The sequence below is a fragment of the Salvelinus alpinus genome, chromosome 5 (genome assembly GCF_045679555.1).
Source record: "Salvelinus alpinus chromosome 5, SLU_Salpinus.1, whole genome shotgun sequence".
NCBI lineage: Eukaryota > Metazoa > Chordata > Actinopteri > Salmoniformes > Salmonidae > Salvelinus > Salvelinus alpinus.
The window spans coordinates 93,400,389-93,423,115 of NC_092090.1; the positions used below are offsets into that span (position 1 = coordinate 93,400,389).

At 43.4% G+C, this 22,727-nt stretch overlaps 1 protein-coding gene across 1 annotated transcript in view; it reads left to right on the forward strand.

The window, feature by feature from the left end:
- Window positions 1-20,560, forward strand: part of stpg2 (sperm-tail PG-rich repeat containing 2) — a 55,899-nt gene extending 35,339 nt beyond the window's left edge. Inside the window, exons 11-14 of the mRNA XM_071404225.1 lie at window positions 9,362-9,530; window positions 14,263-14,378; window positions 19,796-19,943; window positions 20,479-20,560. Coding sequence (XP_071260326.1) covers window positions 9,362-9,530; window positions 14,263-14,378; window positions 19,796-19,930 — 420 coding nt within the window. The 3' untranslated portion in view covers window positions 19,931-19,943; window positions 20,479-20,560. The remainder of the gene's footprint in view (window positions 1-9,361; window positions 9,531-14,262; window positions 14,379-19,795; window positions 19,944-20,478) is intronic.
- The last annotated feature ends 2,167 nt before the right edge of the window (window positions 20,561-22,727 follow it).

Here is a 22,727-nt window from a genome sequence, read left to right on the forward strand (position 1 = left end):
TATTGCAATCGGAATGGCTAATGGGAGATCCAAGTAAACCCAGAAATAATTAGCAAAGATTCAGGCGCATAATCTGTATTTTTTCTGTCGTCTTCTTCCGTTCCAACAGATGGTTTTGAAAATAAGAATGCGTCTGCTATCTAGCGGAGCAAGTCATTAGCTTTTAAAATCATTACATTAGATTTATGTTAGCAGAGATCTAACAGCACGCTCTGTGTCTGAGCTCAGTGTCACAACAGTGATGCATTCGCCTATTTTAGTACGACTGCAGAGTATATCAGAGTTTTGTTACTATGCTTGGGCTGTTTACTTGTTTTAGATCCACATTGCTTCATGGAAAGAGAGAGGAATAGCGAATGAGGGTAGAAAATTAGATGGCAGAGAGACAGAAAGCGAGAGAGTGAAGGTAGAGAATTATAGGGAGACAGAAAGAGAGGGGGGGGTAGAGAATTAGAGGCAGAGAGACAGAAAGAGAGTGAAGGTAGAGAATTATGGGGAGACAGAGGGGGGGGGGGGGGGTAGAGAATTAGAGGCAGAGAGACAGAAAGAGAGAGGGGGTAGGGAATTATAGGAAGAGAGATAGAAAGAGAGAGGGGGTAGAGAATTAGAGGCAGAGGGACAGAAAGAGAGAGGGGGTAGAGAATTAGAGGCAGAGAGACAGAAAGAGAGAGGGGGTAGAGAATTATAGGAAGAGAGACAGAAAGAGAGAGGGGGTAGAGAATTAGAGGCAGAGAGACAGAAAGAGAGAGGGGGTAGAGAATTTTAGGAAGAGAGACAGAAAGAGAGAGGGGGTAGAGAATTAGAGGCAGAGAGACAGAAAGAGAGAGGGGGTAGAGAATTATAGGAAGAGAGACAGAAAGAGAGAGGGGGTAGAGAATTAGAGGCAGAGAGACAGAAAGAGAGAGGGGGTAGAGAATTATAGGAAGAGAGACAGAAAGGGAGAGGGGGTAGAGATGGGGATCCTGCATGTTTTTAGGGTTTATGAGATGTGTGGATGCACTCTATGGCTTGAGGAAAGATCACAGTCTTGTTTGTGTAAAATCTCCCCTCTCTCTGTAAAGTTGTGATTATTCTCCTAACACTGCTGTTTTTGAGTTTACACCAAGAGTGTGCCGCTAAACCTAGCTCTGATCCAGGTCGTTAGTGTGTGTTCCTTGGGCCAGAGCTACACTGAACCCTACCTCATTGTTCAACCCCCCCTTAAGCGCAAGAGTCCGACTTTGAATTTAGTTTTTGATCAATGAAGCCCCTGAGCTGCACCCATTGGTCCGTTGAATGTCAGAATCGTTCATCTTAGCAACACACCCCATTTTGAAATGTAATTTCTATTGATCTGTTTAAAAAAACATTCAACTGTAGGATATACAAGAGGATATAGATCATATTGTTTGTCGTAACTCTGGCAATAACTGATTGGTCAGCAAATGGTCACAGACCTGGGAGAAGGATCACTTTTAAAGTGATTACAGCATGCGTTTGATTTGATTTCAATAATGACAGCAAAGACCCAACAAATCCCTCACAGCCAGGGTTGGGTAGGTTACTTTATAAATGTAATCCGTTGCAGTTACTAGTTACCTGTCCTGAATTGTAATGAGTAACACAACTTTTGGATTACCCAAACTCAGTGACACAATCTGATTACATTACGTTACTTTTAGATTACTTTCTCCTTAAGAGGCATTAGAAGAAGACGAAAATCTATCTTACCAATTGAACGACATCTATTGCAGGATAAATCAATGTTAACGTTGACATAGCTGGCCGTATATGGATGTTACATTTTACTTTATGGGTTGGTTATGTAGACTTCTTTTAACCCATCGCTTTCTACTACATATAATAATACAATCAAATGATTTCTTTACATTAAAAACCAAAGTCTATCAGAATTCCAGTCATTCCAATAAATGTTATACCCCTTGATCTTCAAGAATAGGACTTGGAAATATGGAAGTATAGATTAGCCTAATTGTTTTACCTGAGCATGACCCCAAAACTAAGGACCGTTTAGCCAGCTCTACTGTGTTGTTTATGACTTTGTTGTCATGGAGGACTGATTGGTCTCATTGATTCAAGTTGAAAAATAAATGCTGCGCTCATGGAATGGCATGCTTTGAGCACTACTGAAAAGTGTTATTTACATGTGAAAAATGAATGTCATATGCGGCATTTGTTATAGGCCTATAGTTTAAGTTTTTTTTTGTGACACTTTGATATCTTGATAATATGCAGCTGTTTAAAGGACAAATGGACAAAAAAGGACAAAAAAATCCACAGATGAAACAATAACAAAATGGTCGCCCCGCCTCTGTTTTGGTAAAAAGCTGAGGGATGGGCCTGGAGAAATGTAAGTACTCTCAGATTAATAGACATAGCTATGGATGCAAGGACTGACCATCCATGATATCAAAATTATTGTTTTAACCTTGTTATGATGCTATACAATATTTGTTTACATTTACTTTGTTTACAAACATTGAAGAAATGCAAGCTTTTATTTGGTGTTCTGATACGACAGTTGAACATAGCTCATGAGGGATTTCTAAGTTAAATTCTTCAAGAATCAATGGATATATATATAATTTAAAAGTCCAAAAATGGATGTAGCAACTACAGATTGCCCCTTTAAGTCTATCAAAAGTGTGTGAGTTTGATCATGTGTCCACTAGGCCTTTTTTATCAGCATGAATTAGATTGAGCAATAAAAGCCCCACTTTTATTCTATAGGCTGGGATCTGCACTGTGCAGCTGTTGCAAGAGAGCATTTTTCACTGGCTGTCCACTGGTTTCAAAACAATGATTGATAGGCAGCTTAAACTTCTTGAATTCAACCATTATTGGGTTCAAATACACATTTAGATTTGTTAACAGCCATCCACAACAACCACAATCCATAAGACGGAAATAGCTAAATGAGAGAGCAGCAGTGTGATTCACATCAATGCTCTATGTAGATAACAATAAGTGATATCTGTATGGCCTGTAGACTACACCACTGCTGTCATCCTTTACCTCCATGCGTTTATTCAAGTTGGATAATCTTTGGATGCCGACAGCAGTCGCACCATTGGAAGACATAGCTTGGATTGTAGCCTACAAAATCCTATTCCTGCTCTTTTCCCGCAATCCATCAAACCCATTTGGTGTGTCATCATAGTGGTCTCTGACTAGTGGTCAGACTCGCTCAGGAACAAACTGAAACTTTTTTTCAATGCTGATTTGAATGTCATTGAGAAAACATAGAAGTGTCCATTTTTTTTCTTCTCGCGGACATCTTTTCTGAATTTAAAAGTAATCCTCGAATCATCTAGTTTTTCAAAAGTATCTGTAATCTGATGACAATATTTTTGCTGGTAAATTAACGGATTACAGTTACCGTTTTTTGTAATCCGTTACTCCCCAACCCTGCTCACAGCAAAGAACCAACAAATACCTCACAGCAAAGACCCAACAAATCCCTCACAGCAAAGAACCAACAAATCCCTCACAGCAAACAACCAACAAATCCCTCACAGCAAACAACCAACAAATCCCTCACAGCAAACAACCAACAAATCTCTCACAGCAAACAACCAACAAATCTCTCACAGCAAAGAACCAACAAATCCCTGACTTTGAGACATACATCTATCACAGTGTCTCTGTTCTGACATCATGTCTAAAAACAGAGGCTTGGTGCCTTGCAAGAACTACAACAAAAAGAGGAAACATTGCATTCTTTGACCTGCTGTCAGACTGATGTTTTTCACGCTCTTCAAGATTATAATATGGCGTCTGGATTACACCATACCTCCATGTTGCTGCTTTCACATCATCTCTATCAGTAGGCAATGCACAGTTCTGTCCTACGGCGGAATACCAGGGAGATCTTTCTCCTGAATCTTATTTTTTTGTGCTATATATCCCCCCCTCTCTTCCTTCCCCTTCTCTTCCTCATGGAATGTGGAGGAACATGTGGGAGACAGCTGTGTGTGTAGACAGCTGTGTGTGGAGGAACAGGTGAGGGGGATGCTGGGAGCGTGTCGGTAACAGTGGCGGGACGAGGCCTGGTGTGGTTTAGGGATGCTGCCTGTTTATACAGCCAAGAGGCTGCAGACAGTCTGTTAGTCTGGTAGCTGAGTGGACCCAGCTGTGGGGCCTACAGTATAGCTGCCTGGTGGTTGCCTAGGATTCTCCACCGCCAAAGCCAGGTCACTCCGCTCACTGCCAGATGAGCGAGAGAAAGAAAGAGAGGGAGGGAGAGAAGACAGAGAGAGGGAGGTGTGGTGAAGGGAGGGGGAAGAGAGGGAATACAAAGTGATGACAAAGGAACGACGGAGAGAGGGAGGTGAAGTTCAGGGAGGAAGAGGGAGGGGGAAGAGAGGAACAAGCCATCAAAAGACTGAATGTATTGAAGTGTTAAATCTGTTCACCCTTTGACTAGAATGTTCTTCTCTGCTTAATTTTACATTTACATTTTAGTAATTTAGCTGGCGCTCTTATCCAGAGCAACTTAAAGTAGTGAGTGTGTACATTTTCATACTTGTTCGTATTTTGTATTCGTAATTGTTGCTACGATAAGAGAATTTATGCACTCCCCTGTTTTCATAAAACATCCCGGATATGTAAACATAGAATATAAAATTCTTCATCTGATTTTGTGAGAAAGTCCCGGTTTGATTTATGTCAGACACATTTATGGGAGAGAGAGAAGAACGAGGAAGATAGCAGCAGATCTGTAGCCCTCAGCGGCTATAGTAGCTATAAAACCATACTACAAACATATGGTGATTCCCTATCATTCCTGTGGTTTTATGATCCATCTAAGAGCCCATTAGAACACCAAATTCCTCCCCTTGAACTAAATAAAGCAGAAAACGATTATTTAACCACTGCGGCTGAGTGTGCAGAAGCTTCGATGAAACATACTCTATAAATATAGCCCAGTATTTATGGGGTGGGAAAATTAAATGGCCGCCTCATCTGAAAATAACTTCCTCATTGTTTAATGGGGAGGGTTTAATGAGATGAGGAATAGTCTTCTACTGTGAGCTGAGAAGAAGAGGAATGGCTGGTACACTGTTCGTGTCACACGCATGGTCTTTAGTGTGAGGCTGTCAGGCAGAGCTAAAAAAGGTCTGGCGTCATCCCAAACGGCACACTATATAGTGCACTACTTTTGACCAGAGCCTGTATGGTCATACATATTAAGTAGTTCCCTATGTAGGGAATAGGATGCCATTTGGGATTCAGGCCCCTGTCTTCACGTAGAGCTTGTTCTGAGGAAGGAATCATAGTAAGGGATTAGTACATGTGCCACGAAGGTGGAATCATTGGTTCACTTCAACTCTGACCTGTTTCTTTCTTTCTTTTTCAGATGTTTTATTTTATTGAGATTGATTCATTATTGTCATCGATAGGACTAGACGGGGAGACGACAGCTAGGAAAGGTGGACTCAGGGATCCCCCCCCCCGTCTGCGGACATGTGAATTCAGCCGCACTACCGTTAAGCCAGACTCTGGCATTACACGCTGTTTACCTTTCTGACCAGTCAAAAAAAACATTATTTGAATTCTGACCTCTGAACTCAACCGGAACAAAAGGGAATCCATAACAGCTTCCATTCTAAACACATGCCCAATTAACCGATTGACTTGTCCTAGTTTGAATTCTCTATATTCTTCAGTGTCGAAAAGAATCGCAAACATCTAGATGGTGACAACACGTCTAGACGCTAATCAGGGGGAAATCACATCAGTATTCCGTTTCATTATGTTTCATGTCACTGCCTGTGTGAGCGCTCGTTAAATGAAACTTCTAAATGCATATAGATGGCGATAAACGATAGAGAGAAATTGGACAGACGTGGCGCACCGCTCTGTAATTAAGTGTATTGTGACTACTGTCAATAGGTGAGAGGTGGTGAGAACGGTAGTTAAATTCCCATCAGGTGTAATTACTGCTATATTGGGGCTCTGTGACAGACAGGAGAAGACAAATGAAATGTGTTCTATTGTTAGAAAAAGATCTCAGCCGGTCTCCACAGGTATAGCCTTACAGGTAGAGCCAACCTATCATCTCAGCCGGTCTCCACAGGTATAGCCTCACAGGTACAGCCAACCTATCATCTCAGCCGGTCTCCACAGGTATAGCCTCACAGGTACAGCCAACCTATCATCTCAGCCGGTCTCCACAGGTATAGCCACACAGGTACAGCCAACCTATCATCTCAGCTGGTCTCCACAGGTATAGCCACACAGGTACAGCCAACCTATCATTTCCATCTCGATCGTTCAATTAATTTCAGTGCCATTTTCATTTGCTACTAGCCACAGCTTTCCTCTCTCAGTTTTGTGTCTCTCTAGTCCCAAATACGGTCCCTGTTCACACACCTTCATATCGTCATCTCTCTGTGTTGTGACCATATCGTCATCTCTCTGTGTCTCTGTGTTGTGCCATTGAGCAAGGCACGTAACCCACTACAATTGTTTCAGGGGCGCTGCACTTCGCCTTACCCACTGCTTCCAACACCTCGTGCTGTGTGCGTCACAGGCGGCTGGTGCTACCTTAATTGGGGAGGACGGGCTCATTGTAATTGAGCTATCTGTACTGTATGGCTGTCGTCTTGCGAGCTCTGACCCAACTTTGCTTTGCAAGAAAGGCATTTCACTGTGCTTGTGCACGTAACTGTAAAAACTTGAATCTTAAAACTTGAACCCTATTACCTAAATAATACTGCACTACTTTTGACCAGAGCCCTATAGGGCTAAAGTAGTGCCCTATATAGGGAATAGGGTGCCATTTCAGACACAGTCGAAGTTTAATGGAATGCAAAAAAAAGTGATAAGAGCTATCTATATTGCCCCGCAGTATTCATCTAGCTAGCGTAGCTGAGCTAACTATATAGCCCCGCAGTATTCATCTAGCTAGCGTAGCTGAGCTAACTATATAGCCCCGCAGTATTCATCTAGCTAGCGTAGCTGAGCTAACTATATAGCCCCGCAGTATTCATTTAGCTAGTGTAGCTGAGCTAGCTATATAGCCCCACAGTATTCATCTAGCTAGCGTAGCTGAGCTAACTATATAGCCCCGCAGTATTCATCTAGCTAGTGTAGCTGAGCTAGCTATATAGCCCCGCAGTATTCATCTAGCTAGCGTAGCTGAGCTAGCTATATATCCCCGCAGTATTCATCTAGCTAGCGTAGCTGAGCTAGCTATATAGCCCCGCGGTATTCATCTAGCTAGCGTAGCTGAGCTAGCTATATAGCCCCGCGGTATTCATCTAGCTAGCGTAGCTGAGCTAGCTATATAGCCCCGCAGTATTCATCTCTTTAGCGTAGCTGAGCTAGCCATAACACATATCACTCTCTCATCGTCACTAAAACTATTTTTAGCAGTGGTAGAAGGAGTCTGAGGAGAAGGGGATCATTCAGATTCAGGAAACTTTAATGTCATCAAAGAGGCAATCTTGCAGCAGTCATAAAACATATAACATCTAAAAATGTACAATAAATAACAAAGGATATTTACAAACAAATAGGCAGGGTAAGTGCTGTTTCATAGTACAAGTGCTAAGAGCAATTAGTCCAACATTTGTTAAGTTGCAAAATTGCATTCGGAATAATAGAGAACTTATTTTGTTAAACCTTAGGTAGTCTGTACCTGCGTCCAGCGGGAAGGAGCTGGAATTCAGGGTGGAGTGGATGGGAAGAGTAAGGAGATCATATTTGAAACCAAGTAGCGCTAGGTTGGAAAAATACACATCTCCTTACTGGTTTAGACAGATAATCCATATGAATCATAATGACATTATTCATAGTCATTTATAATTGTAGTTTTCTCAGGTCATATTAGAGATATGTGTCTTCCTTGTCTGGTCTCTGGTCATTACAGCCCATGAGTGATTTAGTCAGTGTTGTGATGCTGACAGGCTGGTGTGGTCAGTTGTTACTATTATTATTAATTGTTATTTTGTTAGGCTGAAGGGTCATTTATTGTATGTAATGAGGCCCCCCCTGTAGAGAGGCTACTGAGGGCCAGCTAACAGCCCCATGGAGGGAACGGGATCGCTCATTAGACCCCACTGTACTGTGGATGGACGATGTTGTTAGACAAGGAACATGTTATTGATAGGAGTGCCTGTCAGATGTTCCCGTCACAATGTTTTGTGGTGAGCCAATCAGCTAGGATGTCAGAGAAGGGTATGGTGTCTGTTGACTTCTCAGACCAGTGTTATTGCAGCCAAGGTCATACCGAGGGATTTGATAATTAAAATAAAATGCTGATTGTCTGGATCACTCAAAATGTTGAGCAAATTTATTCTGGTGAGAAAACCCAAATCATATTTCTATATCAGTATACTTCACTCCCTGTTCTCTCATCCGTTCCTCCTCTCCATTCCTCCTCTCTGTTTCTCCTCCCTGTTCCTCCTCTCCGTTCCTCCTCTCCGTTTCTCCTCTCTGTTCCTCCTCTCTGTTCCTCCTCTCCGTTCCTCCTCTCCGTTCCTCCTCTCCGTTCCTCCTCTCCGTTCCTCTTCTTTGTTCCTCCTCTCTGTTCCTCCTCTCCGTTCGTCCTCTCCGTTCCTCCTCTCCGTTCCTCCTCTCCGTTCCTCCTCTCCGTTCTTCCTCTCTGTTCCTCCTCTCCGTTCCTCCTCTCTGTTTGTCTGGATTGGCACACCTTCATATCGTCATCTCTCTGTGTTGTGGTCATATCGTCATCTCTCTGTGTTGTGGCCATATCGTCATCTCTCTGTGTTGTGTGTAACGGATGTGAAATGGCTAGCTAGTTAGCGGGTACGCGCTAATAGCATTTCAATCGGTTACGTCACTTGCTCTGAGACCTGAAGTAGGGTTTCCCCTTGCTCTGCAAGGGCCGCGGCTTTTGTGGAGCGATGGGTAACGATGCTTCGTGGGTGTCAGTTGTTGATGTGTGCAGAGGGTCCCTGGTTCGCGCCCGTGTCGGGGCGAGGGGACGGTTTAAAGTTATACTGTTACATGTGGTCATATCGTCATCTCTCTGTGTTGTGGTCATATCGTCATCTCTCTGTGTTGTGGTCATATCGTCATCTCTCTGTGTCGTGACCATATCGTCGTCTCTCTGTGTTGTGACCATATCGTCATCTCTCTGTGTTGTGACCATATCGTCATCTCTCTGTGTTGTGGCCATATCGTCATCTCTCTGTGTCGTGACCATATCGTCGTCTCTCTGTGTTGTGACTAGGGCAAGGCACGTAACCCCCTTCAATTGCTCCAGGGGTGCTGCTCTGCGCCAGACCCATTGCTTCCAACCCCTCTCGGGAGCTTGGGTTGTGAGCATAAAAACAAAGGTTTGTTTTCTACCAGTTAATGGACAATAAAGACTTCTTCTTCTTCTCTCCAGGACACCCCTCCTCCCAGCTCCTACAACGTGCGGGAGTCTTTTGAGAAGACGTACGGCCGCGCCTCCTTCTCAGGACCCAGGAGCGAGGGGGGCAGGAAACGCCAGAGCTCATTCCTGAGCGCAGCACCCAGACACTCCTCCTTCCTGAGCTGCGATCCGGACTTCCCAGGTACTCTAGACCAGTGGTTCCCAAACTGTGGGGCCCCCTAGGAACTCCGGCTTTCAACTTACTCCTGAAAGTTGTAATAGTAGAATGCACAAGGTGTAATTTTGAAATTGGGTGGTGCATCAGGATTTTCCCCAATGCTGGAACAGGGTTGGGAACCAGAGTGAACAGGGTTGGGAACCAGAGTGAACAGGGTTGGGAACCAGAGTGAACAGGGTTGGGAACCAGAGTGAACAGGGTTGGGAACCAGAGTGAACAGGGTTGGGAACCAGAGTGAACAGGGTTGGGAACCAGAGTGAACAGGGTTGGGAACCAGAGTGAACAGGGTTGGGAACCACTGCTGTAGGCTACACTGTGGTGTAGTGTGAAGTTGCCCCCTAGACACTGATCTTGGGTCAGTTTTGCTTTATCCCCACTAATGGTTAAAGTTAAGATTGTGGCAGGGAAAGCTGATCCTAGACTTGTATCTTCACACTGTAGCGGGCCACCGTACTGACCGTCAAGGTTTAAGCACTGCTCAACATGCTGCTTTCTAGCGGATCTGATATCTTTTACTCTTTATTCATTTCATTAAAGTGATGTTGAGTCAAATCAACTGAACAAATAGCTAGAAAGTGTCATTGTAGAGAGGTGAGGGTTGAAATTGTTTGAGAATAATACAGAATACATGAATAAGGGTTTACTCTAGTCTGAGGAGACTGTAGACTGGGCTTGTTGAGGAGACTGTAGACTGGGCTTGTTGAGGAGACTGTAGACTGGGCTTGTTGAGGAGACTGTAGACTGGGCTTGTTGAGGAGACTGTAGACTGGGCTTGTTGAGGAGACTGTAGACTGGGCTTGTTGAGGAGACTGTAGACTGGGCTTGTTGAGGAGACTGTAGACTGGGCTTGTTGAGGAGACAGTAGACTGGGCTTGTTGAGGAGACTGTAGACTGGGCTTGTTGAGGAGACTGTAGACTGGGCTTGTTGAGGAGACAATAAACTGGGCTTGTTGAGGAGACTGTAGACTGGGATTGTTGAGGAGACTGTAGACTGGGCTTGTTGAGGAGACAATAAACTGGGCTTGTTGAGGAGACTGTAGACTGGGCTTGTTGAGGAGACTGTAGACTGGGCTTGTTGAGGAGACTGTAGACTGGGCTTGTTGCGGAGACTGTAGACTGGGCTTGTTGCGGAGACTGTAGACTGGGCTTGTTGAGGAGACAATAAACTGGGCTTGTTGAGGAGACTGTAGACTGGGCTTGTTGAGGAGACTGTAGATGTAATGCCCGAGGTGTAGTGGATGAACAGGAGTCAAACGCAGGAGACAGAGAGTTCAGAGTAGCGTTCCAAATTTAATTACCCACACGGGTGCAAACACGACGCTACTCAAAAAACAAATGCTTCACCCCAAACAGAGTGAGAAACACGGAAAATACCAACCAACACGATACCCAGACACAACAAGAATGTACAGAGTGTACACACAACAATCCAGGCCAGGCTGCTGGGTAATAAAGCCCCACAAATCACCCTAACCACAAACAGGTGCACCTACTCAACAAAAAGGGAGGGGGAGGAAAAGTCAGTAGCAGCTAGTAGGCCGGTGACGACGACCGCCGAGCGCCACCCGAACAGGAAGGGGAGCCACCTTCGGTGGGAGTCGTTACAGTAGACTGGGATTGTTGAGGAGACTGTAGACTGGGCTTGTTGAGGAGACAGTAGACTGGGCTTGTTGAGGAGACAATAGACGGAGCTTGTTGAGGAGACAATAAACTGAGTTTGTTGAGGAGACAATAGACTGGGCTTGTTGAGGAGACTGTAGACTGGGCTTGTTGAGGAGACTGTAGACTGGGCTTGTTGAGGAGACTGTAGACTGGGCTTGTTGAGGAGACTGTAGACTGGGCTTGTTGAGGAGACTGTAGACTGGGCTTGTTGAGGAGACTGTAGACTGGGCTTGTTGAGGAGACAGTAGACTGGGCTTGTTGAGGAGACAATAAACTGGGCTTGTTGAGGAGACTGTAGACTGGGCTTGTTGAGGAGACTGTAGACTGGGCTTGTTGAGGAGACTGTAGACTGGGCTTGTTGAGGAGACTGTAGACTGGGCTTGTTGAGGAGACAATAAACGGAGCTTGTTGAGGAGACAATAAACGCAGCTTGTTTAGGAGCCCAATGTCCTTCCATTCAAATACAGTGTCCGTTTCTCTTTGTGGTTAGCCTCATTTTTACTTCAATTATACTTTCATTGCAAATGTTCTTTCAAAAAAAGATTCATGACTTATTTGGATAATTTATGCAACCTATTTTACCCAAGACTCAACCCCTTAACAAGAGATTGATTTGCATATAAATAGATCTGGCTGTGTGCAAAGTGTGCTCTCAAACACATAGTTCATTTCAGCCATTATTTAATTTGCATTTCAGAATATGGGGTATTATTTCACCCCTCATCCAGGCCTTTTTGCAATCACATTTTGATGTCAACTTGATTGGAATATGTTCAACAATATTAGGTGTATACTTCTGCAGTCACCCAATGGCTGCGGTAGAAATGGGCTCTATGACACGGAATCTGCTCCAGGTGAAATGGGAATGTTTAGAATGCAAAATAACTCTAGAAACCAATCAAATTTTTCTGTGGCGGTAAGCACCTTTGAGTTAGCTGGGGGTCAGACAAGTGATTGGGAAACCTAGCGCGGGAACCCCCAGGCTTACCGGTTACATTTTCTTCCTCAACCTTGTTTTCATCATTTAGTCCAAATGTCATCTAGCATACTTAAACAGTTGTATTACCTCGTCATGTTTTCATTCACTCTGTATTGCTAGAATCATTTGTTGTTTACATCAGTGACCGAGTGAGTGAGTCGTTGAGAGTTAGCTCAGTCCCTACTCTACACTTTTCTTCTCAAGTGGTATCTTATTGGAATATGAATGGTTTATGGTGATGAGACTCAGAGCCTGACTCTCCTCTCCCCCTCTCCTCTCCCCCTCTTCTCCTATCCCCTCCTCTCACCCTCCTCTCCTCTCCTCTCCACCCCCCTCCTCTCCCCTCCTCTTCCCTTCCCTCCCTCCCTCCCATCTCCTCTATTCTATTCTCCTCTATTCTATTCTCCTCTATTCTATTCTCCTCTATTCTATTCTCCTCTATTCTCCTTTATTCTATTCTCCTGTATTCTATTTTCGTCTATTCTATTTTCCTCTATTCTATTCTATTCTCCTCTACTCTCCTTTATTCTATTATCCTCTATTCTCCTCTATTCTATTCTATTCTCCTCTATTCTATTCTCCTCTATTCTCCTCTACTCTCCTTTATTCTATTCTCCTCTATTCTCCTCTATTCTATTATATTCTATCCTATTCTCCTCTATTCTATTCTCCTCTATTCTCCTCTATTCTCATCTATTCTATTCTCCTCTATTCCATTCTCCTCTATTCTATTCTCATCTATTCTCCTCTATTCTATTCTCCTCTATTCTCCTCTATTCTCCTCTATTCTATTCCCCTCTATTTTATTCTCCTCTGTTCTCCTCTATTCTCCTCTATTCTATTCTCCTCTATTCTATTCTCCTCTATTCTCCTATATTCTATTCGCCTCTATTCTATTCTCCTCTATTCTAATCTCCTCTATTCTATTCTCCTCTACTCTCCTCTCCTCTATTCTCCTCTATTCTATTCTCCTCTATTCTATTCTCCTCTATTCTATTCTCCTCTGGTCTCCTCTATTCTATGCTACTCTATTCTCCTCTTTTCTATTCTCCTCTATTCTATTCTTCTCTATTCTATTCTCCTCTATTCTATTCTCCTCTATTCTCCTCTATTCCATTCTCCTTTATTCTATTCTCCTCTATTCTATTCTCCTCTATTCTCCTCTATTCTATTCTACTCTATTCTCCTCTTTTCTATTCTCCTCTATTCTATTCTCCTCTATTCCATTCTCCTCTATTCTCCTCTATTCTATTCTCCTCTATTCTATTCTCCTCTATTCTATTCTCCTCTATTCTAATCTCGTCTATTCTCCTCTATTCTATTCTCCTCTATTCTATTCTCCTCTATTCTAATCTCCTCTATTCTCCTCTATTATATTCTCCTCTATTCTACTCTCCTCTATTCTCCTCTATTCTATTCTCCTCTATTCTATTCTCCTCTATTCTCCTCTATTCTATTCTCCTCTATTCTCCTCTATTCTATTCTCCTCTTTTCTACTCTCCTCTATTCTATTCTCCTCTATTCTCCTCTATTCTCCTCTATTCTATTCTCCTCTATTCTATTCTCCTCGATTATATTCTCCTCTATTCTCCTCTATTCTATTCTCCTCTATTCTATTCCATTTTCTTCTATTCTATTCTCCTCTCCTCTATTCTCCTCTATTCTATTCTATTCTCCTTTGTTCTATTCTCCTCTATTCTCCTCTATTCTATTCTCCTCTATTCTCCTCTATTCTATTCTCCTCTATTCTATTCCCCTCTATTTTATTCTCCTCTATTCTATTCTATCCTCCTCTACTCTCCTTTATTCTATTATCCTCTATTCTCCTCTATTCTATTCTCCTCTATTCTATTCTCCTCTATTCTCCTCTATTCTATTCTCCTCTATTCTCCTCTATTCTCTTCTCCTCTATTCTCCTCTATTCTATTCTATTCTCCTTTGTTCTATTCTCCTGTATTCTCTTCTATTCTCCTCTATTCTCCTCTCTTGTCCTCTCCTCCCCTGCCCTGCCCTCCCCTCTCCCTCTCCTCTACTTTCCTCTCCTCTGTCCACCAGGTCCAGGTCAGTATAGTCCTGACATCAAGTCCAGTCCCCAGATGGCTCTGATCGTGTCCAGGGAGGATCGCTTCAAAGGCCCCAAGAACACGAACCCCGGCCCAGGCACCTATGAGGTAACTCACTATCAGACTAGCTTTTACCATGTAACATCAGTCTACCTGAGATGCTTAAACGTACATGAATTGCCCCAACATTATGAGAATATCGGTTTCAAAATCGATTCAAACACTTTATTTGTGACATTTTGAGCTTGCCTGTCTTAATAAACCAATAGAAAAGTCCCAAAATTGCTGCACATTTTGTATTTGTTTTTTATTATGGATCCCTACGGTAGCTGACGTGTATAGTGTTGAGTCATCCGCATGTCATTGGCTCTCCAGGCAGACTTAAACAAACACTGAGAGTATTTGAAAATATCAAATCAAAGGGTATCTATCAAACACTCATCGTGACATTAACACAGAACAGTATTGAGCCATCCTCATCGTGACATTAACACAGAACAGTATTGAGCCGTTCTCATCGTGACATTAACACAGAACAGTATTGAGCCGTCCTCATCGTGACATTAACACAGAACAGTATTGAACCATCCTCATTGTGACATTAACACAGAACAGTATTGAGCCGTCCTCATCGTGACATTAACACAGAACAGTATTGAGCCGTCCTCATCGTGACATTAACACAGAACAGTATTGAGCCGTCCTCATCGTGACATTAACACAGAACAGTATTGAGCCATCCTCATCGTGACATTAACACAGAACAGTATTGAGCCGTCCTCATCGTGACATTAACACAGAACAGTATTGAGCCATCCTCATCGTGACATTAACACAGAACAGTATTGAGCCGTCCTCATCGTGACATTAACACAGAACAGTATTGAGCCATCCTCATCGTGACATTAACACAGAACAGTATTGAGCCATCTCTGTCGACTTGGACAACTGGAATATAACTGTTGTAGTAGCAAAGACAAATGAATGGTGTATTTCGCTTACAAAATGTAGAAAGTAATGCAAAATGTATTTCACAGGTATTTGACAAATGAGCTCTGTGATTCCGATGTGTAGGCCTGTGATTTAACGAGCATGGCAGTACACTCTACTGTAGTACCCATCTTTCTGTTATTTAGAGAAATGAAAGCTTTGGGAATTACCTTGTAGTCATAAAACTTGTGAAGTGTTTGATATGATCTCCTACCTCCAGTCTTATTAGGCTATGGTGCATTAAACATTACGGTGCAGAGAAACCTTTCAAAAGTGTCCCTCGCTGTTCAATAGCTGTTCAATAGCTGGTCTGGTCTGGTGTGTCCCCCGCTGTTCAATAGCTGTTCAATAGCTGGTCTGGTCTGGTGTGTCCCCCGCTGTTCAATAGCTGTTCAATAGCTGGTCTGGTCTGGTCTGGTGTGTCCCCCACTGTTCAATAGCTGTTCAATAGCTGGTCTGGTCTGGTGTGTCCCCCGCTGTTCAATAGCTGTTCAATAGCTGGTCAGTAGCTGTTCAATAGCTGGTCAGTAGCTGTTCAATAGCTGTTCAATAGCTGGTCAGTAGCTGTTCAATAGCTGGTCAGTAGCTGTTCAATAGCTGTTCAATAGCTGGTCAGTAGCTGTTCAATAGCTGGTCAGTAGCTGTTCAATAGCTGGTCTGCGTCTGAAACTATGCTGTATATAGTTCACAAATTTTGACCGTAGACCTTTTGACCAGAGACCTTTAAAAAAAAATTACCCCCTTTTCTCCCCAATTTTCGTGGTATCCAATCGCTAGTAATTACTATCTTGTCTCATCACTACAACTCCCGTACGGGCTCGGGAGAGACGAAGGTCGAAAGCCACGCGTCCTCCGAAGCACAACCCAACCAAGCCGCACTGCTTCTTAACACAGCGCGCCTCCAACCCGGAAGCCAGCCGCACCAATGTGTCGGAGGAAACACCGTGCACCTGGCCCCCTTGGTTAGCGCGCACTGCGCCCGGCCCGCCACAGGAGTCGCTGGAGCGCGATGAGACAAGGATATCCCTACCGGCCAAACCCTCCCTAACCCGGACGACGCTGGGCCAATTGTGCGTCGCCCCACGGACCTCCCGGTCACGGCAGGCTGCGACAGAGCCTGGGCACGAACCCTGACTCTGGTGGCGCAGCTAGCGCTGCGATGCAGTGCCCTAGACCACTGCGCCACCCGGGAGGCAACCAGAGACCTTTTGACCAGAGACCTTTTGACCAGAGACCTTTTGAGCAGAGACCTTTTGAGCAGAGACCTTTTGACAAGAGACCAGAGACCTTTTGACCAGAGACCTTTTGACCAGAGACCTTTTGACCACTAGAGTAGAGTTAGAGTGCAGTATAGGAGTGTGGAGTTCACTAAAATAGCCAACAGCACAAAAAGAGGAAATCGGTGGGAATTCCACATGCACTTCAAAAGGTTGACCTCCCCCCGTCCTAGTTCTGAGATCCACAAATTCACATGCTGCGATCTGTATTCACAGAGCAACTTGTGGCGGCAGCCCGATCTGTATGCCAGGAGCAACATTGGGAGAAGGAGCGGCTTGGTGCTTATTGATCTGTTTGATGTGTTTGGGAGGGTTCAGCACTAGGGTGCCCCGGGGTTGAAGTGCCCCGGGGTAGAAGTGCCCCGGGGTTGAAGTGCCCCGGGGTTGAACAGGTGATGGGATGCCCAGGGAATCACCACCACAGGGGTGACACACACACACACACACACACACAGTCTCTCAAACACAGTCTCACAAACACGAACACACACACACACAGTCTCTCAAACACAGACCCATTTGCTTGCTCTGTCTGTCACAATAACATACGTCCCTAGACACTTTCAAACCACGTAGTTCCACCGTGCCATTCCAACAGTGTATTGATTTACAGTTACTAGCCAATATCAGTGATATGAACTATAGTTACTAGCCAATCACAGTGATATGAACTACAGTTACTAGCCAATCACAGTGATATGAACTTCAAGGTTGTGTCCTAAATGGCTCCCTATTCCCTAAATAATGTACTACTTTAGATCAGGTCTCTGGTCTCTGGTCAAAAGGTCTCTGGTCAAAGGTCAAAAGGTCTCTGGTCAAAAGGTCTCTGGTCAAAAGGTCTCTGGTCAAAAGGTCTCTGGTCAAAAGGTCTCTGGTCAAAAGGTCTCTGGTCAAGGGTTCTACATGAAAAAGGTCTCTGGGAAGGGTTCTACATGAAGCCCAAAAGGGTTCTATCTGGAACCAAAAATGTTTCTTCAAAGGGTTCTTCTATGGGGACAGCCGAAGAACCCTTTTAGGTTCTAGATAGCACCTTTTTTTCTAAGCGAGGTTACTGAGGACTGCTGAGGTTGTTATTCAGCCTGGTGTAGTCTACCCGATGACAGGAACAAATGGTTTGTACAACCTCACTGATTCTGACTGACTACAAATTACATTTGATTAGATTAAACAACGACAAAAAATATTAGAGGAATGAGTTGTAAGAAAATGTTGTTTTGTTTAAAGAGCTGCGTGAACCACGTTATTATAGCAGTTATACCGATACGTTCAGAATTCTCTACCAGCGATAACTCCGTCTTGGCAAATTATGAAATGGGGTCAGGAGAGATATTTCAAGGTTTGAATTGTTGGCACACCTAACATTTTTATGTAGTCATATTCTGTAACACACAGGCCAGCATTTTTGTCTGAGATTGTCACTCAAACAAAAGGTCAAGTTGACCTTAAATGACCTGAGACTTTTCCCTCCACAAATCAGTGCATAAATCCATATATATTTCCTTTTTCCTCCCCCAAAAGTGTAGTGTCATCACTTTGCCCTTCCTTCCCCTTGTTGTGTTGCCCACTGTGCTTTTTTCACTGTGTTTCTCTGTAGCTGCGGTCTAAGGAACTGCATCTCAGTGCTAGATGCTGTACTATAGACCCTGGTTAGATTCCAGGCTGTATCACAACCGGCCGTGATTGGGAGTCCCATATGGCGGTGCACAATTGGCCCAGCGTCATCCGGATTTGACCGGTGTAGGCCGTCATTGTAAATGATAATTTGTTCTTAACTGACTTGCCTAGTTAAACAAGGTTAAATAAATACAATAAAAGCTAGTAGCTACATCTCTTCACTGTGTTTCTCTGTAGCTAGTAGCTACATCTCTTTACTGTGTTTCTCTGTAGCTAGTAGCTACATCTCTTTACTGTGTTTCTCTGTAGCTAGTAGCTACATCTCTTTACTGTTTCTCTGTAGCTAGTAGCTACATCTCTTCACTGTGTTTCTCTGTAGCTAGTAGCTACATCTCGTCACTGTGTTTCTCTGTAGCTAGTAGCTACATCTCTTCACTGTGTTTCTCTGTAGCTAGTAGCTACATCTCTTCACTGTGTTTCTCTGTAGCTAGTAGCTACATCTCTTCACTGTGTTTCTCTGTAGCTAGTAGCTACATCTCTTCACTGTGTTTCTCTGTAGCTAATAGCTACATCTCTTTACTGTGTTTCTCTGTAGCTAGTAGCTACATCTCTTCACTGTGTTTCTCTGTAGCTAGTAGCTACATCTCTTCACTGTGTTTCTCTGTAGCTAGTAGCTACATCTCTTTACTGTGTTTCTCTGTAGCTAGTAGCTACATCTCTTTACTGTTTCTCTGTAGCTAGTAGCTACATCTCTTCACTGTGTTTCTCTGTAGCTAGTAGCTACATCTCGTCACTGTGTTTCTCTGTAGCTAGTAGCTACATCTCTTCACTGTGTTTCTCTGTAGCTAGTAGCTACATCTCTTCACTGTGTTTCTCTGTAGCTAGTAGCTACATCTCGTCACTGTGTTTCTCTGTAGCTAGTAGCTACATCTCTTTACTGTGTTTCTCTGTAGCTAGTAGCTACATCTCTTTACTGTGTTTCTCTGTAGCTAGTAGCTACATCTCTTTACTGTTTCTCTGTAGCTAGTAGCTACATCTCTTCACTGTGTTTCTCTGTAGCTAGTAGCTACATCTCGTCACTGTGTTTCTCTGTAGCTAGTAGCTACATCTCTTCACTGTGTTTCTCTGTAGCTAGTAGCTACATCTCTTCACTGTGTTTCTCTGTAGCTAGTAGCTACATCTCTTCACTGTGTTTCTCTGTAGCTAGTAGCTACATCTCTTCACTGTGTTTCTCTGTAGCTAGTAGCTACATCTCTTCACTGTGTTTCTCTGTAGCTAGTAGCTACATCTCTTCACTGTGTTTCTCTGTAGCTAGTAGCTACATCTCTTTACTGTGTTTCTCTGTAGCTAGCTACTGTAGTAGCTACATCCGCCATGGTATTGATCACTCACCTACTGTGGAGTCAGCCCAAGGGACAGTTTCCCTCTTAACAGGGCTGCTCACCAGGAAAACATCACCCACTCACCTCTGTAAGAGGGAAACTGGGTCATCCTGAACCGCTGTAGCAAAGGAAACATGGAATTCAGTTCTCATATGGATTACAACAAGGAGTACTGACCTTTTACTCATGCTGTTGCCCTTTAGGGAGTTCCTTCCCAGGTTGTTTGAATCTTTCCCTTTGTTTTGTTGTGTTTCCCTCTCAGCTCAGCCCAGCGATCATGGACACGGTTCTGAAGGGCACGTTCAACGTAACCCTCAACAACCCGCTGAGCAACCACTACCCTGCCCCTCACCTACTGAGTGCCATGCCGCCGCCGCTCACCCACAGCAGTGTATAGAGCAGGGTCAAAGGTGAGAGGGAGGTACTGAAACAAACTGTATCTGATAGCAGTATTTTACACATGATCCATTTCAGCTTTGCATACAGTAGGTGAGAATGTGAAGTACTGGGGTAGGTTGTCAGGGTAGGTCGTCAGGGTAGGTCGTCAGGTTGTTCCATTGCCTGGGGGAGATTGTGAGGTACTAGGGTAGGATTATCAGGGTAGGTCGTCAGGTAGTTCCATTGCCTGGGGGAGATTGTGAGGTCCTGGGGTAGGTTGTCAGGGTAGGTCGTCAGGTTGTTCCATTGCCTGGGGGAGATTGTGAGGTCCTGGGGTAGGTTGGGGATTCTGGAATTCCTGTGTACCATCCTGTGTTCGTCACGTGAAGGCAGAAGAGATATCATTACATTCTGAACTGTGTCGATGAGTGTGAGGCATTGATTGAAGGATTTTGGAGCTGTTAGTTTGCTTCCAGTAATTATCTGATGAGAACAGAGCACAGTGTCTGGCCTGTGAGGCCAGGTTGTCTGTTTACCAGCAGTAACATGATTGATTTTTGTTTTCAGGGAGCTTTTTTTTGGAGGAAACCACAGACTGCCCTGATGTTTCAGCATTGGGAAAAACAATTAAAATAAATAGATGTTAAACAATAAATGTTTCTTTTACATTATTTTGTAAACACACTGATAATTATTCAACAACCTTTAGAACAGGGGTAAAACTAGATTTAGCTGCAGGCCAATTTTTTTCTGAGCGGGTGGTCAGGTGGACTGAACATAATTTGGATCATTTATACACTGCAAATTGATTGCAAGTAAGCCCGAATAAGATATTGTATTTGACAATAACATGATAATTTCATACCTTTGATTACATTGAGACACGCTCACATCTCCCACTGGGCCCACCATGTCATTTCAACGTGGATAATTTGGTAATATTTGGTTGAGACGTTGTTCAATGAGATTAGAACCTATATTCACCCACCCAAAAAGACAGCCAAAAGTTAGTTACATTTCCAATGTGTTATCACTATGCTTTCAACCATCTACAAGCACAACCAAATTCCAATGGAAAAACCATGTCCAACATATCAATTATCAATTTGTAGACCAACTAGAATTAAAGCCAGACTAAGTCAGTATCACAGATGGAACTATCCAAGCAGAAGATACGTATATTTGGTTGTGTTGACAACCAAACACAGTTCAATACCCAGTTTGTGTAACGGCTGTCGTCAGAAGAAGGTGAAGACCAAAATGCAGCGTGGTAAGTGGTCGTCATATTTAATAGAAACTGAACACTAAAAGGCAAAAACAACAAAGTGACAACCGAAACAGCTCCGTCAGGTGCAACACACACTAAACAGAAATTAATCACCCACAACACAAAATGGGAAACAGGCTACCTAAGTAGGGCTCTCAATCAGAGACAACGATAGACAGCTGCCTCTGATTGGGAACCACACCAGGCCAAACACATAGAAAACCAACAACATAGAAAAAAGAACATAGACTGCCCACCCTAGTCACACCCTGGCCTAACCAAAATAGAGAATAAAAAACCTCTCTATAGCCAGGGCGTGACAGTTTGTCTACAAATGAATAACTGATCTGTTGGATTCACATCTCAACCAAAAGTCACAGTTTAAAGAATAGGACTAAGTATAATCTAATTTAATCAAACTATAAATTCACTTTAAGTAATGTTTCATTTCAATTAGTTGTATTCTTAACTTAGATTTTTGGTTGAGATTGAGATGTGAATCCAACATATTAATGATTAACATGAAGATTACATTTGAAATTACTGTATATGTATAGTCTATTTGTAGTTGAATCCTGGGATGAATTGAAACAACAGCTGTTGATGCCTTTGTAAATATTATACAGGCCTAAATAGTATTATTGGTGATACGAGTAATAGGGTAGCTGTAGATAGATCAATTCTCTAGTAGTCCTGATAGTGGAAATAATGTTGTTTTAAAGCTACAAATTCAACATATTTTATAAAAGGTTTGTCTATGTTGAAATTTGGTTAATATGATGACATAATCCTGTGGGTAAAATGTCACCCTCAAAACAAAGGATGACTTTTTTCAAATCCAATGTATTTTCCACCACAGGAGGTTGGTGGCACCTTAATTGGGGAGGACGGGCTCGTGGTAATGACTGGAGCGGAATCAGTGGAATGGTATCAAATACATCCAACACATGGTTTCCTTTTGCTCCATTTGCAGCCATTATTATGAGGCATCCTCCCCTCAGCAGCCCCCAATGTTTACCACCTACATTCCACGTCACAATACGTTGACAAATTACATTTAAACAATGTTGATTCAACCAGTTTATCTCTGTATTTTTTCGCGGGAATGCTCGGGAACAGATTTCATAAATGAAAATCATTTTTAGCTGGATTCAAGGTGATTTTACAGTATTTTTTTGGTCCAACAATGAAAACTAATTTCGTTTTTTATTTGGGTGGCCAAATAATAGCAAAAGGTTTTCGCCAACATCCTGCTTTGGAGGTTTCAGAGGTCTGTCTCCAACCCCTGCTTTAGAGATTTCAAGGCAAACAGATTCACTTCAAATAAAAGTCTTGTAACTTATTTACCCATTTGGAAACACTAATAAGATACTCTCGTTAATCGTGTGGTTCCGCCCCTCTCTAGGCCCTCTCTAGGCCCTCTCTAGGCCCTCTCTGGGCCCTCTCTAGGCCCTCTCTAGGCCCTCTCTAGGCCCTCTCTGGGCCCTCTCTAGGCCCTCTCTAGGCCCTCTCTGGGCCCTCTCTAGGCCCTCTCTAGGCCCTCTCTAGG